Source organism: Sinocyclocheilus rhinocerous, unplaced genomic scaffold, assembly GCF_001515625.1.
Source record: "Sinocyclocheilus rhinocerous isolate Xijiao unplaced genomic scaffold, SAMN03320098_v1.1 scaffold253, whole genome shotgun sequence".
Classification (NCBI taxonomy): Eukaryota; Metazoa; Chordata; class Actinopteri; order Cypriniformes; family Cyprinidae; genus Sinocyclocheilus; species Sinocyclocheilus rhinocerous.
In genome coordinates this window covers 21,312-45,602 of record NW_015627238.1, presented here as the reverse complement: position 1 = coordinate 45,602, position 24,291 = coordinate 21,312, and the positions used below count along the sequence as shown (strand labels likewise).

The 24,291-nt window shown below is 35.0% G+C and overlaps 3 protein-coding genes across 3 annotated transcripts in view; 1 reads left to right on the top strand and 2 right to left on the bottom strand.

Annotated features, from left to right (window-relative positions):
* The window catches only part of LOC107723851 (calpain-1 catalytic subunit), a 14,135-nt gene extending 6,236 nt beyond the window's left edge, over nt 1–7,899 (top strand). Inside the window, exons 10-22 of the mRNA XM_016532576.1 lie at nt 912–1,072; nt 1,151–1,311; nt 1,635–1,646; nt 1,948–2,159; nt 3,706–3,745; nt 3,838–3,903; nt 3,986–4,043; nt 4,215–4,279; nt 4,376–4,444; nt 6,910–6,988; nt 7,076–7,192; nt 7,309–7,367; nt 7,482–7,899. Of these exons, the coding sequence (XP_016388062.1) occupies nt 912–1,072; nt 1,151–1,311; nt 1,635–1,646; nt 1,948–2,159; nt 3,706–3,745; nt 3,838–3,903; nt 3,986–4,043; nt 4,215–4,279; nt 4,376–4,444; nt 6,910–6,988; nt 7,076–7,192; nt 7,309–7,367; nt 7,482–7,508 (1,126 nt within the window). The 3' untranslated portion in view covers nt 7,509–7,899. The remainder of the gene's footprint in view (nt 1–911; nt 1,073–1,150; nt 1,312–1,634; nt 1,647–1,947; nt 2,160–3,705; nt 3,746–3,837; nt 3,904–3,985; nt 4,044–4,214; nt 4,280–4,375; nt 4,445–6,909; nt 6,989–7,075; nt 7,193–7,308; nt 7,368–7,481) is intronic.
* Nucleotides 7,900–8,175: 276 nt separating this feature from the next.
* Nucleotides 8,176–16,203, bottom strand: LOC107723857 (Bardet-Biedl syndrome 1 protein-like). The gene is made up of 17 exons (XM_016532588.1): nt 16,031–16,203; nt 15,658–15,734; nt 15,525–15,559; nt 13,744–14,016; nt 13,586–13,632; nt 13,417–13,455; nt 12,675–12,747; nt 12,453–12,584; nt 12,189–12,295; nt 11,564–11,684; nt 11,319–11,477; nt 11,118–11,187; nt 10,862–11,020; nt 9,717–9,850; nt 9,496–9,630; nt 9,282–9,368; nt 8,176–8,934 (listed from the first exon to the last, which is right to left on the bottom strand). The coding sequence occupies exons 1-17, from the start codon at nt 16,060–16,062 to the stop codon at nt 8,848–8,850; spliced, it is 1,767 nt and encodes a 588-aa protein (XP_016388074.1). The 5' UTR covers nt 16,063–16,203; the 3' UTR covers nt 8,176–8,847.
* Nucleotides 16,204–18,748: 2,545 nt separating this feature from the next.
* Nucleotides 18,749–24,291, bottom strand: part of LOC107723846 (complement factor B-like) — a 7,907-nt gene continuing 2,364 nt past the window's right edge. The window contains exons 2-18 of the mRNA XM_016532564.1: nt 24,083–24,271; nt 23,810–23,995; nt 23,472–23,645; nt 23,296–23,391; nt 23,058–23,191; nt 22,731–22,878; nt 22,449–22,580; nt 22,187–22,282; nt 21,947–22,084; nt 21,680–21,786; nt 21,407–21,539; nt 21,178–21,316; nt 20,997–21,076; nt 20,160–20,260; nt 19,815–19,944; nt 19,346–19,395; nt 18,749–19,186 (exon numbers count right to left, since the gene is read on the bottom strand). Of these exons, the coding sequence (XP_016388050.1) occupies nt 19,016–19,186; nt 19,346–19,395; nt 19,815–19,944; nt 20,160–20,260; nt 20,997–21,076; nt 21,178–21,316; nt 21,407–21,539; nt 21,680–21,786; nt 21,947–22,084; nt 22,187–22,282; nt 22,449–22,580; nt 22,731–22,878; nt 23,058–23,191; nt 23,296–23,391; nt 23,472–23,645; nt 23,810–23,995; nt 24,083–24,271 (2,204 nt within the window). The 3' untranslated portion in view covers nt 18,749–19,015. The remainder of the gene's footprint in view (nt 19,187–19,345; nt 19,396–19,814; nt 19,945–20,159; nt 20,261–20,996; nt 21,077–21,177; nt 21,317–21,406; nt 21,540–21,679; nt 21,787–21,946; nt 22,085–22,186; nt 22,283–22,448; nt 22,581–22,730; nt 22,879–23,057; nt 23,192–23,295; nt 23,392–23,471; nt 23,646–23,809; nt 23,996–24,082; nt 24,272–24,291) is intronic.

Genomic DNA, 24,291 nt, shown 5'->3' with positions numbered 1-24,291 from the left:
TTACAGCCGTTACCGGGAAACATCTTTTTTTACCGCTCCAAAAGTGGCACCTAGTGGCAAAGAATGAATTTGCATTTTCATTCAGACCAATGCGAAAAGACCAACGAGTGGGCGGGCAATATGCTAATGTTTCATGTTGACATCAACATGAAACGGCTTGGGATTCGTTTTAAAAACAACTCGTTTCAATGATTCAGAGTCGACTCTTTCTTTTGAGAGACAATAACTTTATACAAGGTGCACTTTCAGATTTAAAACTTTGCAGGATGTTTTCATTCACTTAGAGCTGTGTTACACACTCTTTCAAAAATCCATAATAGGGGCACTTTAATAAATAAAGAAGTGCTGGGTAATGATTAATTGCGAATTAATCACATCCAAAATAAAGGTTTTTGTTTATGTAATATATGCTTGTGTACTGTGTATATTTATTATGTGTATATATGGACATACACATAGAGTATATATTTTGAAAATATTTATATGTATATATTTATATTCATATGATTTATATTATATATATAAATATACTTAATATATAAACATAACATATTTTTCTTAACTATATACATGCATGTGTGTGTATTTATATAAACATAAGAAATATACACAGTACACACACACATATTATGTACACAAATTTACGATTTCACGATTAATCGTTGCCCAGCACTAAAATAAATACAACTTAAGCTCAACAAGGACATCCATGGCATGAAAGTTGTGTCATCATATACTCACCCTGTATGACTTTATTCTGTGGAACACAAAAGAAGCTATTTTGAAGAAGGTTTCAGCTGTTTTTAATCCATATAATGAAACTTTTCTCCATTGCAAGCACAGAAACATTTAGCAAAATACCTTCTGAACTATTCCTTCAGGCTTTAAATATGAGCATCATTCGCCCACAGGATGTCATTCAGTGACTTCATACGAGAGTTCAGCAGACTAGAGATCTGTAACCTGACGCCGGATGCGCTACAGAGCAGCGAAGTGAAGAAGTGGAACACATCCCTGTATCCTGGTGAATGGAGAAGAGGAAGCACTGCTGGCGGCTGCAGGAATTATCCAGGCATATTCCTTACCAAAGTCTTGTTTGTGAGCTGACCATGAGAGACTCTCACATTAAAATATGTTTCTCTCTACACAGCAACATTTTGGATCAATCCCCAGTTTAAAATAGTCTTGAAGGAACCAGATACTGAGAGTCAAGAAGACTGCACTTTTCTAGTGGCCCTGATGCAGAAGAATCGCAGGAAGTTACGCCGGGAGGGCAAAGACATGGAAACGATTGGATTTGCCGTTTATGAGGTAGAAAACTATTTTGATAAGTAATTTAATAGGGTTGAATATATATCTGTTCATCAGAATCAATCAGCTTCTAGATGCTTTTTACATACCTAGAATAAATTCTTTTTATGAAATATTTGTACGTATTATCGAGGAGACTGGGGCAAGTTGTCACAAATTCTTTATCTCACTAACTATATTGCTTTTAGATGTGACAACCAGCCCCAGTGTTCCCTATGTTATTGGAAATAACAAATATTATAGAAAATTACTACAAAGAAAAACTAAACTATGCACATTTATCAATTGGTTATGTTTCTAAACTTTATTTCTGAATCTTACAGGTCCCTGAAGAGGTATGAGATGCGTGCCAGATAAATGAATCTCATCAGCATTGTTTAACATTGGTAAACCATTTGTTATCAGTCAGGTTGGTTTCTGAACTGCAGACTGCTCAGTATGTGGAAAATAATGTGTTTTTTAACCTTAAACCGCATAAACACATTTCATTACACCAAATACACAAAATAATGTTCTTTTTTAGCAACGTCATATGACCCCTTTAAGGTAGCCTACCACTGAGAGATCCTGCACATGGTCACTTAGCTGAGAACACAGAGTACAGTGTGTTGTGATCTGAATTTCCTCTCCTGTCAGTATCTGGGCCGGGTGGGTGTGCATCTGAAGCGTGATTTTTTCCTCACCCGCACGTCCAGCGCTCGTTCTGAGCTCTTCATCAACCTTCGAGAGGTGAGCTCGCGTTTCTGCCTGCCAGCGGGGGAATATATCATCGTCCCCTCCACCTTTGAGCCCCAGAAAGAAGGAGACTTTGTGCTGAGGGTCTTTTCAGAAAAGGCTGCTGACTCTCAGTGAGTGACTATTTGAGAATAAATGTTTGTTTTATTCAAACGGAACATTAATATATATTAAAAATGGTTATTGAATAAATAAATGGCACTTTGAAGTTTTTTATATAATATTTATATAAACTATTTATAAGTTAATTAAAATAATTAAAACTTTGATTGAATTGGGTTAAGATAATGTTTTTATGGAGCATTAATAAATATTCAAAATGTTTAGAAATATGAATAAATGAAAATGTTATCGAATTTGCTTAATATTATATTTTTACAGAGCATTGATAAATATTCAAAACGATTAGCAATATAAATAATTGAAAATTTAATATATTTTTTTATTGGAGCATTTATAAATATTTAAAATGGTTAGAGATATGTACAATTGAAAATTTGATCAAATTTGCTTATGATAATATTTCTACAGAGCATTAATAAATATTCAAAATGGTTAGAGATATGAACAATTTAAGATTTGATTGAATTTGGTTAAAATAATATTTTTACAGAGCATTAATAAATATTCAAAATCGTTAGAAATATGAATGAAATTTTGATTGAATTTGGTTAGTATAATATTTTTACAGAGCATTAATAAATAATCAAAATTATTAGCAATATAAATGGAAATTTGTTTGAATTTGTTTAATATACTATTTATTAAAGGAGCATTAATATTAAAAATGGTTAGAGATAAAAACAATTGAAATTTTTTTTACATTTGGTTAATATAATATTTTACAGAGCATTAATAAATATTCAAAATGATTTGCAATATAAATAAATGAAAATTTGTTTGAATTTGTTTAATATATTATTTTTTAATGGAGCATTAATAAATATTCAAAATGGTTAGAGATATAAACAATTGAAAATTTGATCGAATTTGGTTAATATAATATTTTAACAGCATTAATAAATATTCGAAATTGTTAGAAATATAAATAAATGAAATTTTGATTGAATTTGGTTAATATTACATTTTTGCAGAGCATCAGTAAATACTAAAAATGATTAGCAGTATAAAATGAAAAGTTGTTTGAATTTAATATATTTTAATGAAGCATTAATAAATATTCAAAATGGTTAGAAATATAAATGTATTACAATTGTATTTGTTCAAACGGAATTTGTTTAATATATTTGAATATGTATTAACGCTCTGTTAATATATATAATGAAGCACTAATTTATGTTCAAATACATTGTATATGTTTGCTACTACAAATATGTGTAGCAAAGCATTACTACAGGTACATCTCAAAAAATTAGAATATCATGAAAAAGGTCAATATTTTTTGTCACTCATTTCAGAAAGTGAAACCCATATATTATATAGATTCATTACACATAGAGTGAAATATTTCAAGCCTTTATTTCTTGAAATTTTGGTGATTATGGCTTACAGATAATGAATTTTTTTCACAATTATGAAATTTTTTGAGATGTACCTGTGTATAAATAAATATATATATATATATATATATAGCTAATAAAATAGCACACATTAAACCAGAGCTGAGAGAAAATAAGATTAATTTGTTTTTGTCTATAGGGAGCTAGATGATGTAATTTCTGCAGATGTACCCGAGGAGGTGAGTTTTCCTATGAAATGTTTTTAACAGTACTGCACACAGATGCATCCTGGAAAGTTTTGCTGCTGAATAATGTGTTGTTTCTATGGCAGTCTGTGCTCCAGGAGAGCGACATTGACGAGGGCTTCAAGGCGCTTTTCGCTAAGCTGGCAGGGCCGGTAAGACAGCAGGAAGTGGGAGGATTTCATGGGTTGCTGTGGTGCCCAATAGCTTGATTGACTCGTTCACTCTGGTCAACAGGAAATGGAAATCAATGTGCCGAAACTCCAGATGATTCTGAACCGGGTTGTTGGCAAACGTGAGTGTGCTTACGGACAAGTAAAGGAAATTTCATTGGTTTCACAATTATGTTCTGTGGTAGATGATAACATTCCGCATATGCTGCAAATAAAGTCATATTTAACAAGAAATATTCCCTGAAAGGCACCAACTGATGTTCAAAATGCCCTTATGATTGTTCTTCTTACAGATAAAGATATAAAGACAGATGGATTTGACAAAGAGGCCTGTCGAGGCATGATCAATCTTATGGATGTATCCTTTGAAGACTCTACACTCAAAAATGTTAGCATTTGTGGTCCTTTTTAATATATCATGCTGTGAATAGTATGCCTTGACCTGCCTTTGAAGACAACTGGCACTGGAAAGCTGGGACTGACAGACTTCCATGTGCTCTGGGAGAAAATCAAACGATATCTTGTCAGTGGTAACATTTTATGCTTGCTTTATGGTGTATATATAAATGTTAGAGTTTGGAGTCGACAGTTAATACTTTTATTCAGCAAGGATGCATTCAGTTGATCAAAAGTGGCAGTAAAGATATTTGTTACAAAACATTTCTATTGTAATAAATGCTGTTCTTTTGAACAGTTTTCAACACTGTTATTTATGTAAGGTCCACGAATTGGCCCAACGGAGGTATCCAATGGTGGATGAAGGTTTCCTGTGTGTTCGGTCTTTTCAGCGCGCAAAGTTATTACATTTAAGTTAAATTATAATATGACTCCATTTTATTATCTAATCTGACTCCATTTTCTTATGACCTCGGATTTAGGTTGAAATGCCAATTGGTTGTTTGTTCATTTCTAATTATTATTATTATTATTCTCACATTTGATTATTCTATTTCGCTCTTTAATCTTATTGAATCTCATTAATCTTATTCCTATGACACTTCAGTCTCGTACCGGCCGGTTTACGGATCTCATATTCACAAACTCGTCAGTCTTGGTCATTAGACAGAGGTGATTGACTTAATATTCTAGACGGCTCGTGCCATACTTTGCTCATTCCAGAATACTTTTTATAAGTCCCCATAGATCCGTACACACTTAATTAAAGTAAGACTATATCTAACCAGAGGTCATAACCATTACTATAGAACCAAGTTGACCAACTTAACTTCCTCTAATGTAACTTTATATAATCATGCTGTGATTTCTCACGTACACTTAGTTAGAATAATATTACAATAACCAGAGGTTGAGGCTGACCCGAATTTAGGTTGGTCAACAACACACTGTTGCTCTAAATGGAAAAACCCAATATCCTCTATACATACAGTAAGTAATGCCAATGTGTTAGCTGGAGCTCTACAACATCATTTTAGTCCGCTACTAACCTGAGCACAGATTTGCGGTGTTAAAGACTTAACATAATTAATTGGAGTCAATAATCTCAGAATAAGTCAGAATAAATTCAAATGTAACAATTTATTATCAGTCAGGTAAATATGTATTATGCCAATTACATAGCCAATTCAAAGATATAAAATCATATCAATACAAAACATCAAATTTTCAAAGATGAATCTAAGAGTAAAAGATGCATACCTGACCTTAAAAAATACATAGTATGGAGGGTAGAGACACACACCACACTACGGGCTTTCTGGCTACAGAATCGCCCCGATCTTCTTGCAAGATTTCCTTAAGTACTTCAGACCAAGACAAAAATTCCCCGAAATGGAGACAGGAACTAACAATTTGAATTTGTATTGATCGAGCCGAATTAACACCTTTTGGGACATACAGTAACTTGCATGAAGACACTGAGAAATGACACACCCTCTACAGTCAAACGACATCAGACATGAACAGTTGCATTGTTATAATTCTGATTAAGAACAGTGGTTTCTGTGATCTCTGTAGTGTCCTGTGTTTAGATGGAAATTAGGGGGAGAGTGAGTGAAGGAAGTGGATAGGTGAGAAGGAAAATTCTCTCACGTCTTCTCTCAGTGAGATCATGTGGAAACAGATGTCTGTATTTGAATACACTATGGCCCTGTCCCAAATGGAACACTTCATGTGCACTTTCCGTCTTGCGGACTGGCCGCCGCGCGTGTCCGTTAAGTCCACGAGACTGTAGGGCAGGGTTCCTCAAATCTTGCCCTGGAGGGCCAATGCGCTGCAGAGTTTAGCTCCAACCCTGATCAAAGTCACCTACCTGTGATTTTCTAATGATCCTGAAGACATTGATTAGCTTGCTCAGGTGTGTTTGATTAGGGTTAGAGCTAAACTCTACAGGAAAGTGGATCTCGTGGGCCAGATTTGAGGATCCCTGCCGTAGGGTGTCTCATTCGTCATTTTAGCATTCAAAAGGGTGCTCGTTAGTGCCCCCTTTGCGGCCACTATGCGCCCTCGATCCGCACTTCTGCCAAGCCCGCACTGGGGCGAGCTCCGCAGCAGACTTCTACCCAATAGTCAAAGCGGCATTACGTCACGAAAGTGCAGACTCAGAGGAAGACTGCGAGGGTTTAGGGTACCATTTGGGACAGGGCCATATGTGTGTATTGTCCGTCACAGAAGATCAAAGTGTCCGAGTTTCTTTAATTCTTACAATTATAAGAAATGTTTCTTGAGCAGCAAATCAGCATATTAGAATGATTTCTGAAGGTTCATGTGACACTGAATAACTGCTGAAAATTCAGCTTTGCATTACTGGAATAAATTACATTTTAAAATATATTAAAATAGAAAACATTTATTTGAAATTGTAATATTTCACACCATTGCTCTTTTTACTGTATTTTTTATCAAATAAATGCAGCCATGATGAGCATAAGAAACTTGTTTCCAAAATATAAAAAATCTTACTGACTGCAAACTTTTTAATGTTAGTACAAATGTTGATGGGGTTTTTTTCTTCCTTCAATAAATCGCTAGGCGGTGTTTAGGAAGTTTGACTTGGACAAGTCCGGCACAATGAGCTCTTATGAAATGCGTCTGGCGCTAGAATCAGCAGGTATCTGCTCCTTAAATAGCACAACATCAATAATTACTGTGGTATATTATGTTTATGCAGACTTTTTGAATTTATACCTTCTGTAAGGCTTCAAGTTGACCAACAACTTGTTCCAGCTGATAATCCTACGCTACGCAAAGCCAGACCTCAACGTGGACTTTGACAGCTTTGTGTCCTGTCTGATCCGCCTGGAGACTATGTTCAGTAAGTGTGGCAAGTAGAAAACACCAAAACCCGCCAGAAATTCAGTGTAGCATTAAGACAAATGATTTGTAAGATAGGACTAGATGTGATAAAGAGTTCACTTTTTATTCCAACAGAAACTTTTAAAACAATGGACGGTGATGAAAATGGATTGGTATCCTTCAGCTTCACCCAGGTTGGTCTTAACTGCTCATTAGTAATTAGAAATTTCAATAGCAAATGCTTCCTTGTCTCTCTGTGGTCCAGTAATATATGTTTGCAACATCTTGTTTTCTTCCTTTCTTCTTAGTGGATCACCCTCACTATGTTTACTTAGATGGATGTTCCTCTTCCTCAGTGCTTCCTCTGTCCTTACTTCCTCTTCTTTACTACATGCCTCCTGTAACCTCAGTAGTATTCATGAAGTGGGTAAATGACTGACAATAAGGAACTCATACTATCATGACACGATGGATGCAGTTTTCATTCAGTAAGAAAGGAAAGGAAAGCAAACATTGAGATGAAACAGCCAACAGAATATACTCAGAAAAAGCAGTGTTTGTTTACACTACAATTCAAACGTTTGGGGTCTTTTTTTTTTAAATGATTAAAAAGATTTTTTTTAAATAAGTGAATACTTCTATATTTAGTAAGGATGCCTAAACCGATCAAAAGTGACAGTAATAATTTCAAATAAATGCTGTTCTTTTAAACTTTACATTCTTCAAAGAATACTGCAAAATGTTTTCAACATTGATAATAATACGAGCACCAAATCAGCATATAAGAATGATTTCTAATGGCTGCTGAAAATTCAGCTTTGCCATCACAGGAATACATTACATTTTAAATTTTTTTTAAAAAGAAAGCAGTTATTTTAAATTATAATATTATTTCACAATATTACTGTTTTTACTGTATTTTTTATCAAATAAATGCAGTATTGATGAGCATGAGAGACTTTTTTTTTAAAACACTAAAAACATCCTTCTGACCCCAAACTTTTGAATGGTAGTGTTACTAGCGTATATAAAGTTTACATGCATGCAAACAGTATTTTGACAAAAAAAAAAATATCTGAGCGTAAGAAGAGTTGAACGTATGTCACTGTAGTGTAGAAAAGTACTGTGAAATAGAGAGAGAATGAACTGAACATTCTCTCTCATTATGCCTTGTTTACTTTCGTGTGTGTGCTTTAAAAGTAGTGAATAATCTTTTTCTTACCACATTGCCTTAAACTGTTTATGCAATGATTCTCAATATATATTAAAATAAAGCCTCAAAATTGCATTATAAAGTGTGTGATCATTACATCAAGAATAAATATGATTTTACATATAAATATACATGACTACCACAAGTAAACATCAGGAACGTCTCTTACATCCAAACTATATGACCTATGAAGCACTAGGCCTCGCAGCGGTCAATCAAACGCTCCAGTCACTAGCCATTAAAAGGTACAGAGGTATTACCTGTGAGGACACGCCTCCCTCAGTCCTGATCTAAGCTACAGGAAGCACCGGCTCGATGGCCAGCGCAAACTTCTCGAAAATCCTTTGGTGATGGAAAGCTCTCCTTTCCAGGCAGCTCTGTGGAGAAGCCTAACTGCTGCTAGGAGCACAGCAAGAGTTGAAGACGCCTGTGAAGCTCAGCTAGACGTGTCCAACTCGCTCTCAGTTCAGTGCAATTCCTTCACTCACAGGCATGTTGATGTGGGCGGTGAGGAGAGGAGCACTCTTTCCTTCCCTCAGCACAAACACCTGAAATCAGAAACAACATCAAACAGCTGCTTGATTTCATAATATGCATGGGAGCAGTGTCTAGTTATCATTCTGTAAATAAAAATGGTTAATTCTATTTTGTCTAAACATTTTGGGACAATTTTGGTATATTGTGGTCTGTGTGTATATTTACATTAGCGACTTACAAATGAGGAATTAATATTATATAATATAATTAATATATTATATATATATATATATATATATACATTCATGCACGCATATAATTCATCGGGGTTTTCTATTTGCATATTTTTCATAGTACACATACTAGCTATTCTGAATATAAATGCTGCATGGATGTTCTGAATGGGTGAAAGTCTCACTTTGATGATGTCAGAGATGCCTTTGTCACTCAAGCACTCCACAAAAGTGTCAATGGGGTAATTCAGCCCTGGAACTAGTAGGGGGATCTAAAGACACAAAACAATTCACTGTTACCAGTTAAGTATTTTCTCAGCTTCAATAACTACACATTTTTTAAAAATCTGCTTATATAGAGAAGGAATAATGCTCATGAAACTACTCAGCTGAGGTCACCTTGAAAAAGGCCGTCCTCATGCTATACAAATTTTCATCGTACAGAAAACTGATGGCTAGGTTCATGACCGGACGGCACGCTGCAGTGTTCTGGATGTTCAGCGTGAGCTTGAAGGATGGGCCCAACCCTTGAACCTTTGCAGAAACAGGAAGCAGAAGCTGAGATTGGTATCGGCCTTCCAGTGTCATTTTGTTAGCACATTCAGAATTGCTCAACTCACCACAGCATTCATCTTGAGCGGCTCGGTCAGACTCGCCGACATGGGCGTGAGGCTGGACTCCAGAGCTTTGACATAGGCCCGTGCTGCAGCGAGACGCAGCCTGCTCAGGTCCATCTGAAAAGCTCGGTGCATGGCTGCATAGAAATAACATCTCCTAACTTTCAGGTTTTGGCTGCATTTATTTAATGAATAAAAAATGAGAAACTTTTCTATTTGAATATATTTTAAAATGTAATTTATTTCTGTGATGGCAAAGCTAAATTTTCAGCAGCCATTGATCCAGTTTCAGTGTGACATGCTCCTTCCGAAATAATTCTAATATGGTGATTTGGGGCTCAGGAAACATTATTCATTCTTATTATTATCAATGTTGAAATCAGTTTTTGCTGCTCAGTATTTTTCTTGATACCATAATACACTACTATTCAAATTTTGGTGTAAAAAAAGGGATATAAATACTATACAAAAAAAAAAAATATATATATATATATATACACACATTTATGTTAGAGAATTTATTTATTTTTATTCATCAAATAATCCTGACTTTTGTGGTTTCTACAAAAATAACAAACAAGAAAAAAAAAAGTTCAATATTGATAATAAGAAGCAATATTAATAACCAGTACCAATTACCGATAATAATTGAGCATCAAACAAGCATATTAGAGATTATATAATTTCTGAAGGATCAAGTCACACTGAAGACTGAAGTAATGGCTGTTCAAAATTCACAGGACTAAATTACATTTCAAATATATTAAAACTGTGATTTTAAATTGTATTAATATTTTACAATATTTCTGTTTTTACAGCATTTTTTGTAGATAAATGCAGCTTTGGTGAGCATAAGAGACTTCTGTTAAAAAAAAATCTTATTCCTAACTTTTGACTGGTAGTGTATATAATTTGCAACATGTAAAATTTGTTCGGCTGAAATATCGAGAGGCGGCTTTAATAAGAACTATTCTATGGTTTACTTTCTCACCTAAAAACACGACACCCAGAACAACATACCAACTTCAGTTATCCAGTTTTCCCAATGTATTTACCAATTCTGTATTTTACTGTTTCGGTTTTTGGCTAAATGAAAACCTTCAACTTAGGTGTTTTGTGGACCAAATTTATTTTGGTACATCACTAACCAACTGCATTTTCGCGCTCTCTCAAGGTCTGGTCCACGTACAGCTTGGTCTTCTTGGGCACATTCAGACGAATGCTCTGGGCTATTGGAGGTCCAGAGGCCGAGTCCCTGTCATCAAACACAGCCGTCCTCTTGAGGATCTTCACAATCAAACCTCCTCCTGGATCACACACAGTTTAAGACAACTGAAATGCTTTATGTTCAGCATTATAGTTGCCCTGAACTGCTTAATCTACCACATAACATGCTTTTTCTACCTTTGGTGGTCATTATGAGTGTGCCGTCTTCCCGTCCATAACGTCCGAAACAAATGCTTGTCACTACGTCCTGTAAGACATAAATGAAAGTCTCTGATGATGATTACGATAACATCCTGGCAGTAAAATCAGAGCTGCAGGAACTTCAACTCAGATATGATTACGAATGTCACTGGGTTTTGAATTCAAGATGGTTCTTACTGGTGTCTTGATGGTGCTGACGAGATTTTTGTCTCGGTACACGTGTACTTCACAGTTGGCCAGACCCACCAGCACAGCCTGGAAACCTCGTGTGGGAAGGTCCATCAGCGCCATGGTGGTAACGGGGGCTGGCAAATAAGCGGTCCACAGCTTTTTCCCCTACAGGAGATTCCATATGAGACTTAGCATTATCATTTCTGGAGGCATTATTGTTAGTGTGACAGATATGGATTCAATTATCATACCTTTTGAGTGTAACCGTGCAGTGTCTCATGAGTGCATCCTACAACTACATTCTTTCCCATCCTCACCAGTGCCACTGGGTGAGAGGACAGCTCAATGCAGTACTTAGGCTTCGGGGAATCCCTTTAACACAAAAAGAACTGGAAAATTAGAAAATTGGTACAAATTAAGGGGCATTTTCCGTTCCATTGACTTCCATTTATATGTATGCAAATGCTGGATACGAGAAATGCAAGCTCATGCAAAAACGTTTCGCATTTCACTGCATTCCAAAGTTTAATTTGTTCAAATTTGAAAGACATCTGACCAATAGATTAAGTCACAGAGTAACCTATTAGCTGAATTTAAAAAATGCAAACAATTAAGCTGCAGGTTTTCAGAAAAGTGGAGTATATTGTATATTTTTACATGCTACAGATCATGACGTCATTCCACGACCGTTGCGATATTTGAAGAAATTTTGCATGCTCAAAGTGTGCACATACAGACCTGTTTTTATGCACATTATATTTACATTTTGCTGATTATATGCGCACATATGCTTTCTCAACTCAGCACGTTGAGTTTTGAAAAGCCTTGTTTCGCCTATTTCAAAATATTTAAATAAGTTGCTATTCACTCAGTTACCTGCGTAGTATATAGATGTTGCCGTTGCGACATGCCACAGTGATACGGAACTCCACATCAAACTGACCCGTCACATCCATTAGGGTGGGTGTACTGGGAAGTGACATCTGAAAACACACAGTTCATTCTTTTGGGGAAATCAGCTTACTTTAGAACTAAATGTGAAGTAAGTCACTTATATTCTGATGAAACTTCAGAGGAATAAAGCCAAACGCTAATAAAAGAATATAGTGTGTAACAAGCACATATGAAGCAAGTGTTGACCTTGTAGAGGATGGTAAAGGCCTCTGGGTCTAATATGTAAACATCACCGTTCTCTGTGCCAATCACAAGGCAGCTAACTGCATCCTCATCTGCCATGTTCTTCTTCAGCGTCCCTATACAGGTAATGACCGTCTGAGACAAACAAAGAGACAAAAGCCCTGTTAGTGCATCTGTTTTTGTTTGTCAATGTGTGATTGATTGCGTATATGTAGATATTGGCACCTGTCTACGTATAGGCTGTTCTTTATGAAGAAGAACGAAATTCTCCATTTCCTGTGGTTCAAGCATGAGGAACCTGAATAATTTACACAAGAAATGCAATGAATCAGTAGGTAAAAAAATGATGATGATATTTCCACTTATATGTTTTTTTTTCTGGATGTTAGTTGCATACATTTAACTTTGATTTTTTCTAAAAACAAATTGTGAAAAACATTATGCCAATCTAAACACTAAGATTTTCTTTTCATCCTTTTAGGGAGTTTTTTTTAGTTCCATTATGATATTAGGACAGTTGTATCACCCTGAAATTTTTTTCTTTACTGCTTTACTTTACTACTTGACTTTCTTTCTTCTGTGGAACATATATATATAATGTTTTTTTTTTTTTTTTAAGAATATTAGTGTTTTTTATCCATAAAATGGGGGGTATGTTCTTTTGTGTTCCACAGAAAAAATTAATTCACAAACATTTAAAATGACATGGGAGTGAGCACATGATGAAAATGTTCATTTTCTTGTGAATTATCCCTTTAAATAAACACATTTTACACAATATTTACCCAAACAAAAATAATATCAATATTTGAGGTTTGTTCATTAGTTTATTAAAAAATATGTGTGAAAAAGACCAAGCAACTGGGAACAGTTACTGTTCCTACTACTCCAAGTTCCATAGAGGTATATGAATCCTATAGTTAAAATAATAATACACTGAAAAAGTTAAGAGATGAAGAGGTTTTACCGTAGTGATCTGACAGAGAGTGGAATTTCTGCTTTGTCCCTGTTCAAGAGGAATCAATAAAGTGTTGTAACTGTAAAATCCACATGTATTGTATCATGCTGTACTTTACAAGCCATGCAGTGCATTGGGTTTAGAGCCCAAATACAGTACATACTGTACAGTAACTCACCTTAAACCTTCTAACATCTCCTTAAGCGTCATTGGATCAATCATGTCCTAAGCAGCAAAAAACAATCAGTAAAATGAAACCACAGTGAAGAGCCTCACAAATGACATAATGCATAGAGCTGAATGTAGATATAGGGTATAGGATGAAGAACAGCTTACCTCCTTGGCCTGACTCCAGACATCCTGCTCCAGAGGGTTCGCCTCCAGACTAGGCAGCGTGAACTTGAAGTAGGGCCTCAGGTTCTTGTAGACGTAGATGAAGGGACCGGAGGCCACAGCGATGGCTGGCGTTCGTGGCTCGTGCAGGTCCATGGGAAAGGAGACCAGGCCAGTGGGCAGGTCCAGCAGGGTGCTTTCACTCAAAAGACCAGTGCCACGGTACACCTTTAGCTTCATGTTACACACTCCTGTGCCAAGATCACCCACCACCAGCTGGTACACAGACAGACATGACACTTACAATGACTCTTTATTGCCTGTCTACTTTCAATGATGGATTATTGACATTGCATAAAAAGAGCACTCCTTGTTCAAAAAAAGAGAGAAAAAAGTAGACTTTAGATTACTGAAAATACTTGAAAAGTAACATTTTAAAAGAATATAATTACTGAATGTAATGTTTTAGGGAACTTAACTGCATGTTGTTTTTATTTACAATTAAATAAACGTAAAAAATGTTACATTTAAAAATATATTTCTTATATTGTCTATGAAATATGGTTAAACTTCTGAATGTACTGACAAGCATTTATGGTAACTACAATATATTTTCTGTAATTTCTATTGAAACCTGTATGTCATGTATTTAAACACATTTGTAATAATAATGAAGCAGTAATTTAATACATTTAAAATAAATTAACAATATTAAAACCTTAAATATTTTGTATTTAATGTATCATTTCAGATTTAATGTATACTTCTTAACATTATCTGCAAGTAACTTTTTGAAATATGCTTATGCGTTTAAATTAGTGCTGTCAAACGATTAATCGCATCCAAAGAGAAACAAGAGACCAAAAAATGCAGATGAGCTGAAGGCCACTGTCAAAGAAACCTGGGCTTCCATACCACCTTAGTAGTGCCACAAACTGATCACCTCCATGCCATGCCGAGTTGAGGCAGTAATTAAAGCAAAAGGAACCCCCTCCAAGTATTGAGTACATGTACAGTAAATTAACATACTTTCCAGAAGGCCAACAATTCACAAAAAATTTTTTTTTTTATTGGTCTTATGAAGTAAGATAGTGTTTGTTGAGATAGTGAATTGGTGGGTTTTTGTTAAATGTGAGCCAAAATCATCACAATTAAAAGAACCAAAGACTTAAACTACTTCAGTCTGTGTGCATTGAATTTATTTAATACACGAGTTTCACAATTTGAGTTGAATTACTGAAATAAATGAACTTTTCCACGACATTCTAATTTATTGAGATGCACCTGTATATAAATATTTTAAATGTATAAACATAACATATTTTTCTTAAATATATACATGAATGTGTGTGTATTTATATATACATAATAAATATACACAATACACACATATATTATGTAAATATTACTTATTTCGGATGCGATTAATCGCGATTAATCATTTGACAGCACTAGTTTAAATATTTTCTAAATAAACTAATATGAAATAAACTTATGTGCTGTATTATGTTAGTCAACACATCAAAATTTGTATTAGGAAATAGCAGTGCTGGAAAGGTTACTTTGAAAATGTAATAGCTTACAGATCACAAGTTACCCTATTTAAAATGTAATAATAGTGTAACTATTTCAATTACTTTATTAAAGTAATGTAACTGATTACATTTGATTACTTTTACGAATGTTTATCATTTTGAAACATTTAAACCAGACAGGGTTAACCTTACAGTAGTACTCAACACTGATTACTGTCAGACTTCGCAAAATCCTTCACACCATCTCACCTTATTCTCACCATCTCCATGCAAATCTGAAAGAGCTGTGGGAAATAACAGGAAGTATGAGCTAGTGAGTTCGGTGGAAACCGCGGACATGTAACCCTAAGTGAACGTGCAAGTTCATGCAACAGTGACTCACCAATGCAAGAGGAAAAGGTGTATAGATTGGCGACTGGGTCATAGTGAGCATCAAGCCATTTGGAGCTGGCCACTGAACTACAAGAGCACAGGAAAAACTTACTACAAACAGACCATATTAAAAATCATCGCTGCATATGAATTCATTTCTATGCACTGGTTTTGAAAACACTTAAACTCTGTTGTATTGCTGTGCCGCCATATTTGGGCAAATAAGAGTCAGAACATAAGCTCTACTGCTATTATAAAAGGATTGACTTATTAATTATTACATTGTACGGAAATTCTATACTATATCAATATGCTAACGCCAATCGTTATTTACCGCGATATTTTCTAGAGAACGTCTCATAAATCAGCATATAACTACTCACGTGTCTTTCAGCTCCTGGGAACCAGAGGACATGACGGTTTTGATATTTGATATCTGATATAAAATGCTTTTTATTAATGATTTTAGGCTGAGATAATCAAACTGCTTGGACCGTCTGCTGTAATCCTCAAATCGGCTTTCCTCGTTCCTGTGGCAACCACTCCAGCGGGAGAGCTTAAGTGCGCTACATCGAAACGCTTCCGACAGGAATTGTTCATCTTAACGAATAGTTCCGAATTTAAGGGATCCATGTTTTTAAGGATCGTCATAGCAATAAAACGTATTTTTAAAAATACTATTTTATTTTCTTCGGGAATCATTCTAACATGCTGGTTTGGAGCTCAAGACACACTTATTATTATAAGAGTTGAAAACAGTTGTTCTGCTTCAAAAGTTTAGTGTAAAATTATATTTTATTCAGCATTTAACATTTCTATTTTAAATTAATGCCGTGTTCCTTGAACTTTCTATTCGCCGAAGAATTAAAAAAAAAAAAAAAAAAACACGTTTTCCACATTAAGCAGCAAAAAAATGTTTTCAACTTTGACAATAATAAGAACTATTAATAACTGAACACCAGTAATAATAGAAGAATTAAGCACCAAATTAGATTAGAATGATTTCTGAAGGATCATGTGACACTGAAGACTTAAGTAATGATGCTGAAAATTCAGCTTTGCATCATAGGAACAACAATTGTATTTTGTTTTTGTAACAACAAATAAATTTGCGATAAAAAAAAAAAACTTAATAGCTGTGTATTCTTTCATCAATATTATTCATCAAAAAAGTCAATTAAATATTATTTTAAATCATTTAAATAGCATTTATGTTGATAAGAAGGGTAAGGTTTTTGGCCTGTCCCTCACTATGATTTTTCTTTTTCAGCAGGACTTTTAATTTGCAAAATGAAGGCAAAATGATATAAAAATCACATTGCATATTGTTCTAAATACAGTCTCGTTGTTAAGCAATCTTTTTGATTACATTTGTATACATATTTCTATTAAATATAAATCCTTTTATTGGTGTCCCCTGACTTCATGTCAGCCCTGTTACCCTCATTAAAAAACCCTTGTAAAATAATGGTACATTCAAATGACATCATTTCTAGGAGGTTACATCATCTCTCAACCTGGATTCCAACACTTCACAGAAGCATGTTTTTCTCACTCCTCTATAATGTTCTATTTTTGATGATTTATGAGGCTTGACTGAGGGAGCACAGATCAGCTCTAGGCATGACGAAGCGGATATCGTCCTCTTTTGGAAGGCCAAACAAAGTAGTTTCGCTCTCACAACGCCTTCACGACATGGCGGCGGCGGCAGCAATAATACTACAGTGAGAATAAAAGTTGCGCCTTCTTTCTTTGCGTGAACATTTGGGCGGCGTTATGCAAATCAGTCGTGTCCATTTTTGGAAGGCCAAACAAAGTAGTTTTGCTTTCACAATGAAACAGCATCACACACCGCGGCCTAGAGTGAGCAGAGGTCGGTTATGCACTAAGAGCTTGAAACACTCCAAAGAGAAAGGAAAAATTGAAATCGCATCATATGACCCCTTTAATATAATCAATATCTACAAGTAACACCCTTTCAAAGTGTACAACATGTGCTTTTGTGAATTAGCTAGCAATTAGTAAATTTGTTTGAAATCTTTTTAGAGTAACAGGTTTTGACATGTAGGTAACAGGGATGACATAGATTAGGTGTCACTTTAAAGATTGTCTGTGTAAAATTCAAACATTTTAAAGATTACCCTCTGTATATTATTGAGCTAATGCCTATATCATTCAGTGGCATATGTGCATCAGTTACATTTTTAGTTAGCATCGTTGGTATTGTTACTATTACTATTGTTGTTGTTAATGACCAAGATAGAATGAATTCATTGTTTTCCCCATAACTCATTGTTAATAATGCATCCATGTTAATTCAATTACAAATAAGAGCAGCAAGGTGACTGCAGACTCTCACCCCAATCTTGCAGTGTTCAAGAAAGTGAAACCCAATTTCAGCATCAAGAACTTGGTATGGTTTCAGATGAGGTTATAGATCTGATCATCTTCCTTGCCTAATAATTGAAACAGATCTCTTAGAAATGTAATGTGTTAAATCAACAATGACTGTTTTCAAAATCAAAAATTTATTTTACTATTGTCATACAACTATGCCAAGTAAGTGCAAAACAATATAATGCAATTTAAAATGGTAAAACTTTACAGTATTGTAAACTAATATGCGCAGTGTGCTGAAGAATGTGTGTCCTGTCATCCCTGTTACTCTGTCAATCCTATTTCTGTCATCACTTTCATAAAAACTGTAAAAATGGTATTTGATACAGCCTTCCAGGTTTTTCCATTGTAACTTTAACTATATTTTATTTTGGACAACACAATTTTTTAACATCTCTCTTGTAAAAAAATATATTTTTCTTAACTGGTATGTAGTCACCCTCCAAAATTTGAATGTTCTTCAAAAGGCACCGATTTCGTGGAATGACCCTCAAGTAAAAAACATTAATTATATATAGTCATATTGTAATAATATTTCACAATATTACTGTATTTTTTGATCAAATAAGGACTAAAGAGACAAAACATAGAAAAACATTATTTCTTTGCACGTTTGTATAATAACCATATTATTATTGTATAATACATACAAAACAACGAAATCAAATCTAATTAAGTATCAAACATTATTTTGTTGCCCACTCATGAAAAGTGCTGTTTATGACTGTATAGAATATGTTAATTAACCACATTTGATTACTTGCACTGGATAAAAAGTTAATACTTAAAAGGATTTAAAAAAAAACATATAGACTGCATATAAAATTCCTTTTTTATTATTTCCCAATTTTGTTTTTACTGTGTCACATTTCTTACAAATTCCAAAGCCATAAAAAAAGCCATTTTTAGTCAATTGAGAGATGTACACAATGTTTCTGAGCAGGCAAACAGAATACTGTTAAACATAATGTTCACAGGAACGTAAGAGGGGTTCCCAATTTCTCATCTCCAAGGTAGCGTTTAAGGAACTTGCGTACTTCCGGACTGAAAAGACTTGTATGGTAATCTCTAGTGTGTGAATCAGATTTAGGCTTCCGGGTGTCCTTGCACAGGTCCTTCACTCCCCAGCTGACAATACCCACCTGTTCAAGATTATTCAGATATTATTAAAACAAACATCTCTCAAAGTAGACATGAATAACAACAATTTAGTCTTGTGAAGAATGATGCATATTATTTGAAATGGCTCAGTGTACTGTTAAAAGGAATCAGCAAACATGAGAAGTGATTCAAAAACACACCTGCACCATTCGATTACCAGGAACCACAAAAGTGGCCCCACCAGAGTCACCTGTTGATGACATGCACAACATTCTGAGTTCAGATCTTTTAGCAAATTCAATTTATTAAGAATAGGGATATCTGGAAGACATTTTTGAACTTTGTTAAAGAAGGAGATATTGATGAGGCACTAGATGTGTGAAGATATGTAATATAAATATAACAACAATCAGGATTGTATTTATTTATTTATTTTATTTTATTTATTTTGCCTGCCAAGGCTTTGTGGATGTGGGGATGGGGAAGAAGGTTTGAGCATAAGTGTTCCTTGTTTACTTGTAAACGTTTTGGAAAAGTTAATAAAGATATGTTTAAAAAAAAAAAAAAAAAAATAGGGATACTAAGGATATGACATTTTATGATGATTCTAATAGTATCATGGTAGATTACTGCCAAATATTATGTCCCCTTGCAAAAATCCAAACTCACCTTTGCAGGCAATATCATCTACATTAGGTTCAATACCACCGCTGCACAGAAAATTATCTGTAACGATATCTTTAGCATTTTTCGCAGTAATTCCGTCAGCTTTTTTGGCATCTTCAACACAAGCATCCCGCTGAAGAAAAGGGACATATCAATTTTAGACAAAAGAAATTCAGAACTGTTGAGCAAAGCATGCATTTAATTAGGCTTTTTGCTTATAAGTTCATTACTCCTTTGAGTTCCATTATTAAAAAATCAAGCCGTGATATGAAACCACACTAATGAAACCACAAATGAATAAAAATAAAAAGAGAGCAAGACAGTGTCCACTATACAACATATCATTACCCATTTTCCCTGCTTGATTGTGATTTGTTTCTTCTCAATGCTTTTTCCCATGACCGACATGAAAGAAGCTTTCACAGTTTCTGCACTCATTAGCTCTTCCTCTGTAAAAACATAGTTAAATGTAAATAAAATATATGTTGTATTTAATTTTAGCAATGCAAGTTTTTTTTATATCATATTTCGTATTGCCACTCATTAATGTAAAACATTATATCAACTGTTCTATTTAAAATTGTATTTTGACAATTTAGTAGAATAATTGAATAACTCATAACAGATAAAGCAGAATCCAAAGAGATTTATCTGAAAGGTAAGTTTATCATTTATATACAAGCATATGAATATTAATTGCCCATATTTATTTGAAGATTTGTCATAATAGCAACACTATGAATGTAATTGAATGATTTCACTCAATTAGGATTTAGGTATAGGATTTAATTAGGCCCACTTGGGCCAATTCTAGGGGGCCATCTTACTCCAAGGGTCCAATTTAATCTTTTTAGTTGAAAATTAAAGCTATAATTTTTTACATGTGTCCACAAATCCTTAATTAACATATAAACACAAAAAAATTGATATTCAACATAATATAATGTCATAGATCACTATTTTCCAGAGACCTGGATCTTTCAACCTCCAAACTGACTTAATCTCACAAATGTTGATATTCACTTGTAGTGACAATATTAAGAAGAGCTAGAAGAGAACTATTCCTTAAAAGTTCTGAGATGAGATTTTGGGCTGTCTATGGTCAAAAGAAAAAAATATGATGGGTGGGTCATGTAACTAATACACATGCAATATTTCTGACAGACGTATCTGTTTGTAACTCACGATGTTTTCTGCATGTTCCTTCTCTATCTGAAAGTCTCAGAGCTCCACTTGTTTCCTTGGTGCAGGGGATGCAGATTGGCCTGTAGAGACAAACATGATATGCATTGATTCATGACACAATTTTAACACTTTTTAGAAGCATAAAATAATGCATGTCATGTTGACAAGCTGCGTTCCTCACCGAAGAGCAAGATCCATAATTACAGGGTTCTCCAGCTGAATAAGAGCCACGTCAAATTCATAATATTCAGGTATTCCCACGTTCTGTTTTGCTGCAACGTCATAGCGAGGATGAGGTATGTAATCTTTCACTTTTATTCCTAAGAAGAGAAAAGGAAACACCACTGATGAGGTTTACACCATTACATGTAAAAAAAAAAAACTGTATTCTAAATAATTCTCAATATTACCTTTAATATCTGAACCCAAATCAACAGTTATCCTATCAGGTGTGTCACCAAACCTGAAGCAGTGAGCCGCTGTCAAGATAAAGCTTGAGGTGACTAATGACCCCACGCAATTTGAAATCTTTCCATTGTTGCGCTGCAAAATCATCAGAGAGGGACTAAATATTTAGTTGAAATATTTAACAAAGAATGTTCAAAGAACTAGCATGGTTATGCTAAGCCATTTATTTGTCCACATTTTAACCATAAATAAGACTAAGATATAGAAATACCCACAGTCACACTGATCTTTGCCAACCAGGGGTATTGATGACGTTTGTGGGAATCAGTGCCATCGTCGTAATCTCTGTAAAGTCCACATAATGCTACACTGGTGCCCTCATCTGTTCAGGCAAGGAAAACAGGAGAAACTTATATACTGACTGTGCTTTGCAATGGATGTGGAGGACAATAATTATCTTAAAATTATATTTTTACCCAGATTTTTTTAGCTTTTTACCCAACTAAGTGCATGTTTCTAAATGGAAAAACATAATGAAGTACCAATCATGCCGTCAAATGTCTCCTGCAAATCATCCAAGTTCTTAAGCTTGAAGAAAAACTTCTCATTGCCCCTGTCAGTCTTCAAATCATTAATGTCCTCAGAGTTCACATCATCTCCCATTCCAAACACATACAGGTCTGCACAAAAAGGTATCACCAATAATTTAAAAAAAGAAAAAAAGAATCGAGCTGTATTTGAAAATTTGCTTAATCTCAAAGATCATTCGTATTCTTTCTCACCAAGATTTTCCTCCTCTTCTGAAGGAGTATTTTGTTTTACAAGATCTTTGATCTGGTCCACCCATTTTCTTGGATTGCCACCCATGTTGGCCTGACCTAAAGAGTGAATCATAAAAGTGATCATTTTATTATTTTTTAACATCAAGAACAAAAGGCACTTGAACAGATTCAGTGCTAACCACCAAGTATAAATATTGCTATTATTATTATTATTTTTTTTTTTACGATTCCAAATCAAAATTGAAATAAACATCATCATTACCATCAGAGAACATGATGACGATATGTTGGGTCTTCTTGAATTCCTCTTTATTCCTCATCTGCTCTATTTGCATACTTTCTAAAATGCTCCTATAGGCCTGGGCGATATTAGTTCCTGTTCGATCACCTTTACCTGTTAGTCACAAAACCATCGGGATTTTAAAATATGTCCTTAAAGACAAGTTATGATATATTTTACTCTCAGACTGACCACACCGAACAAACACATTTCAATTTTTGCTGTAAGAATGACCTTTAAATCAGATCTAAACAAAACACTTACTGTTATATTCATAATCCTTCAGTCTTTTAAGAATTTCTAACAGATTATTTTTTTGCCCGCTTTTGAAGTCCCTCATGGAGACTATCCGTGCAACATCTGTGGCAAAAATCAGGATCTCATAGTTTGGGGAGACTTCGTAATAACTGATCTGTTGGTAATGATCATATGTTCACAAAGTTTCATTAGGAATATAAAACACGACATTAAGAGAAGAGATTCGAATGGGAAACTAATAGTGTGCTAGTAATGGGACATAGGCAGAAATGTCAAAGAATAGATAGCCAAAGGGTGTGACTGTGTTATCAACATACTATTTATCTCATATACCTTTTCTATAAGTGTTTTGATGACACCTTTTGCCTTTTCAAAGTCCTCTTCGTCTATGCTGTCAGATACATCCAGAGCAATGTAGATATCAAGCTTTCCCCCATTACCCACTCGTATTCTTTTTCCGTACTGATCTGAAGACACAGGGAACAGGTTTTATACAAAATAAGTAGTGGTAACCAAAAACTATATGCTGCCTTACAGAGGAAGACGACGAGTGTGAGTTGCACAAGACTACCTGTTCCTTCATACTGTTGAGAAACCGCTAGATTTGACTTTAGAGAACTGCTGAAACCCTCTGATGCTTCCTCTGGGCTATCGTACGTGAAATCAGCTGTATTTACACAACAACAACATTAGCCAAGCTGAATATGTACTGCATTGCACTTCAAACGAGTAAGATGAAAGGTTTACCGTAACATTGTGGCTCTGTTCCTGACCACTGGCCATTCTCCTGACAGACTCGCTCCTTGGAACCAATCAGAGTCAATTTATTTTCACAGCGATACGTGACTTTGTCATCTATATTAAACATGTGGCCTGTTCTTGTAGAGCCAGCGGGAATCCCAGGATCAGGACAGTGATCAGCTGTTTGAAAAAAGGAACAGGCAATGGAAGCGAATGAGAAATTATGAAAAGCAAATTGTGACTCAATCTTTGCTTATTCTTCTAAAAGGGCTGAAATTGTTTATTTAATCTGTAGAGTATTCATGAACCAGGAAATTGACAGCATTTAAAGACTTCCCACTCACAGTTTCTTCCACAGACTGGTGTGCCTCCACTCCATTTCCCATTCGCCTGACAAACTCGAGTCCTCGAGCCACGGAAATCGTAGCCAGAATTACACGAGTAGTGGGTTGTGTCGTTCACAAAATACTGCCTCTGATATGGATACACCTCTCCATTTTTGAAACCACGAGGATCAGGACATGTGATTTCTGAGATAAAGGATTTTTGTGCGCGTGTGTGAGTAGCCTGTGTTGTGTTTTCAATTATGAATAAGTGTATGTTCATGTTTTGCTTACTCTTGCACTCTGGTTGTTTTCTTTTGGGCAACGGGTTCCATTTTCCTCTGATACAGCGACGGATCCTGATGGCTGGGTAATAGCCTTCTGAACAGTTGTATCTTACAATGCTCCCATCTTTTGAGAAAGAAAAACTCCCTCTACTAATACTGAGATTCTCATCAGGGCACGAAATAGAGGACGGAGCACCTATGAGAAATATAAGAGGG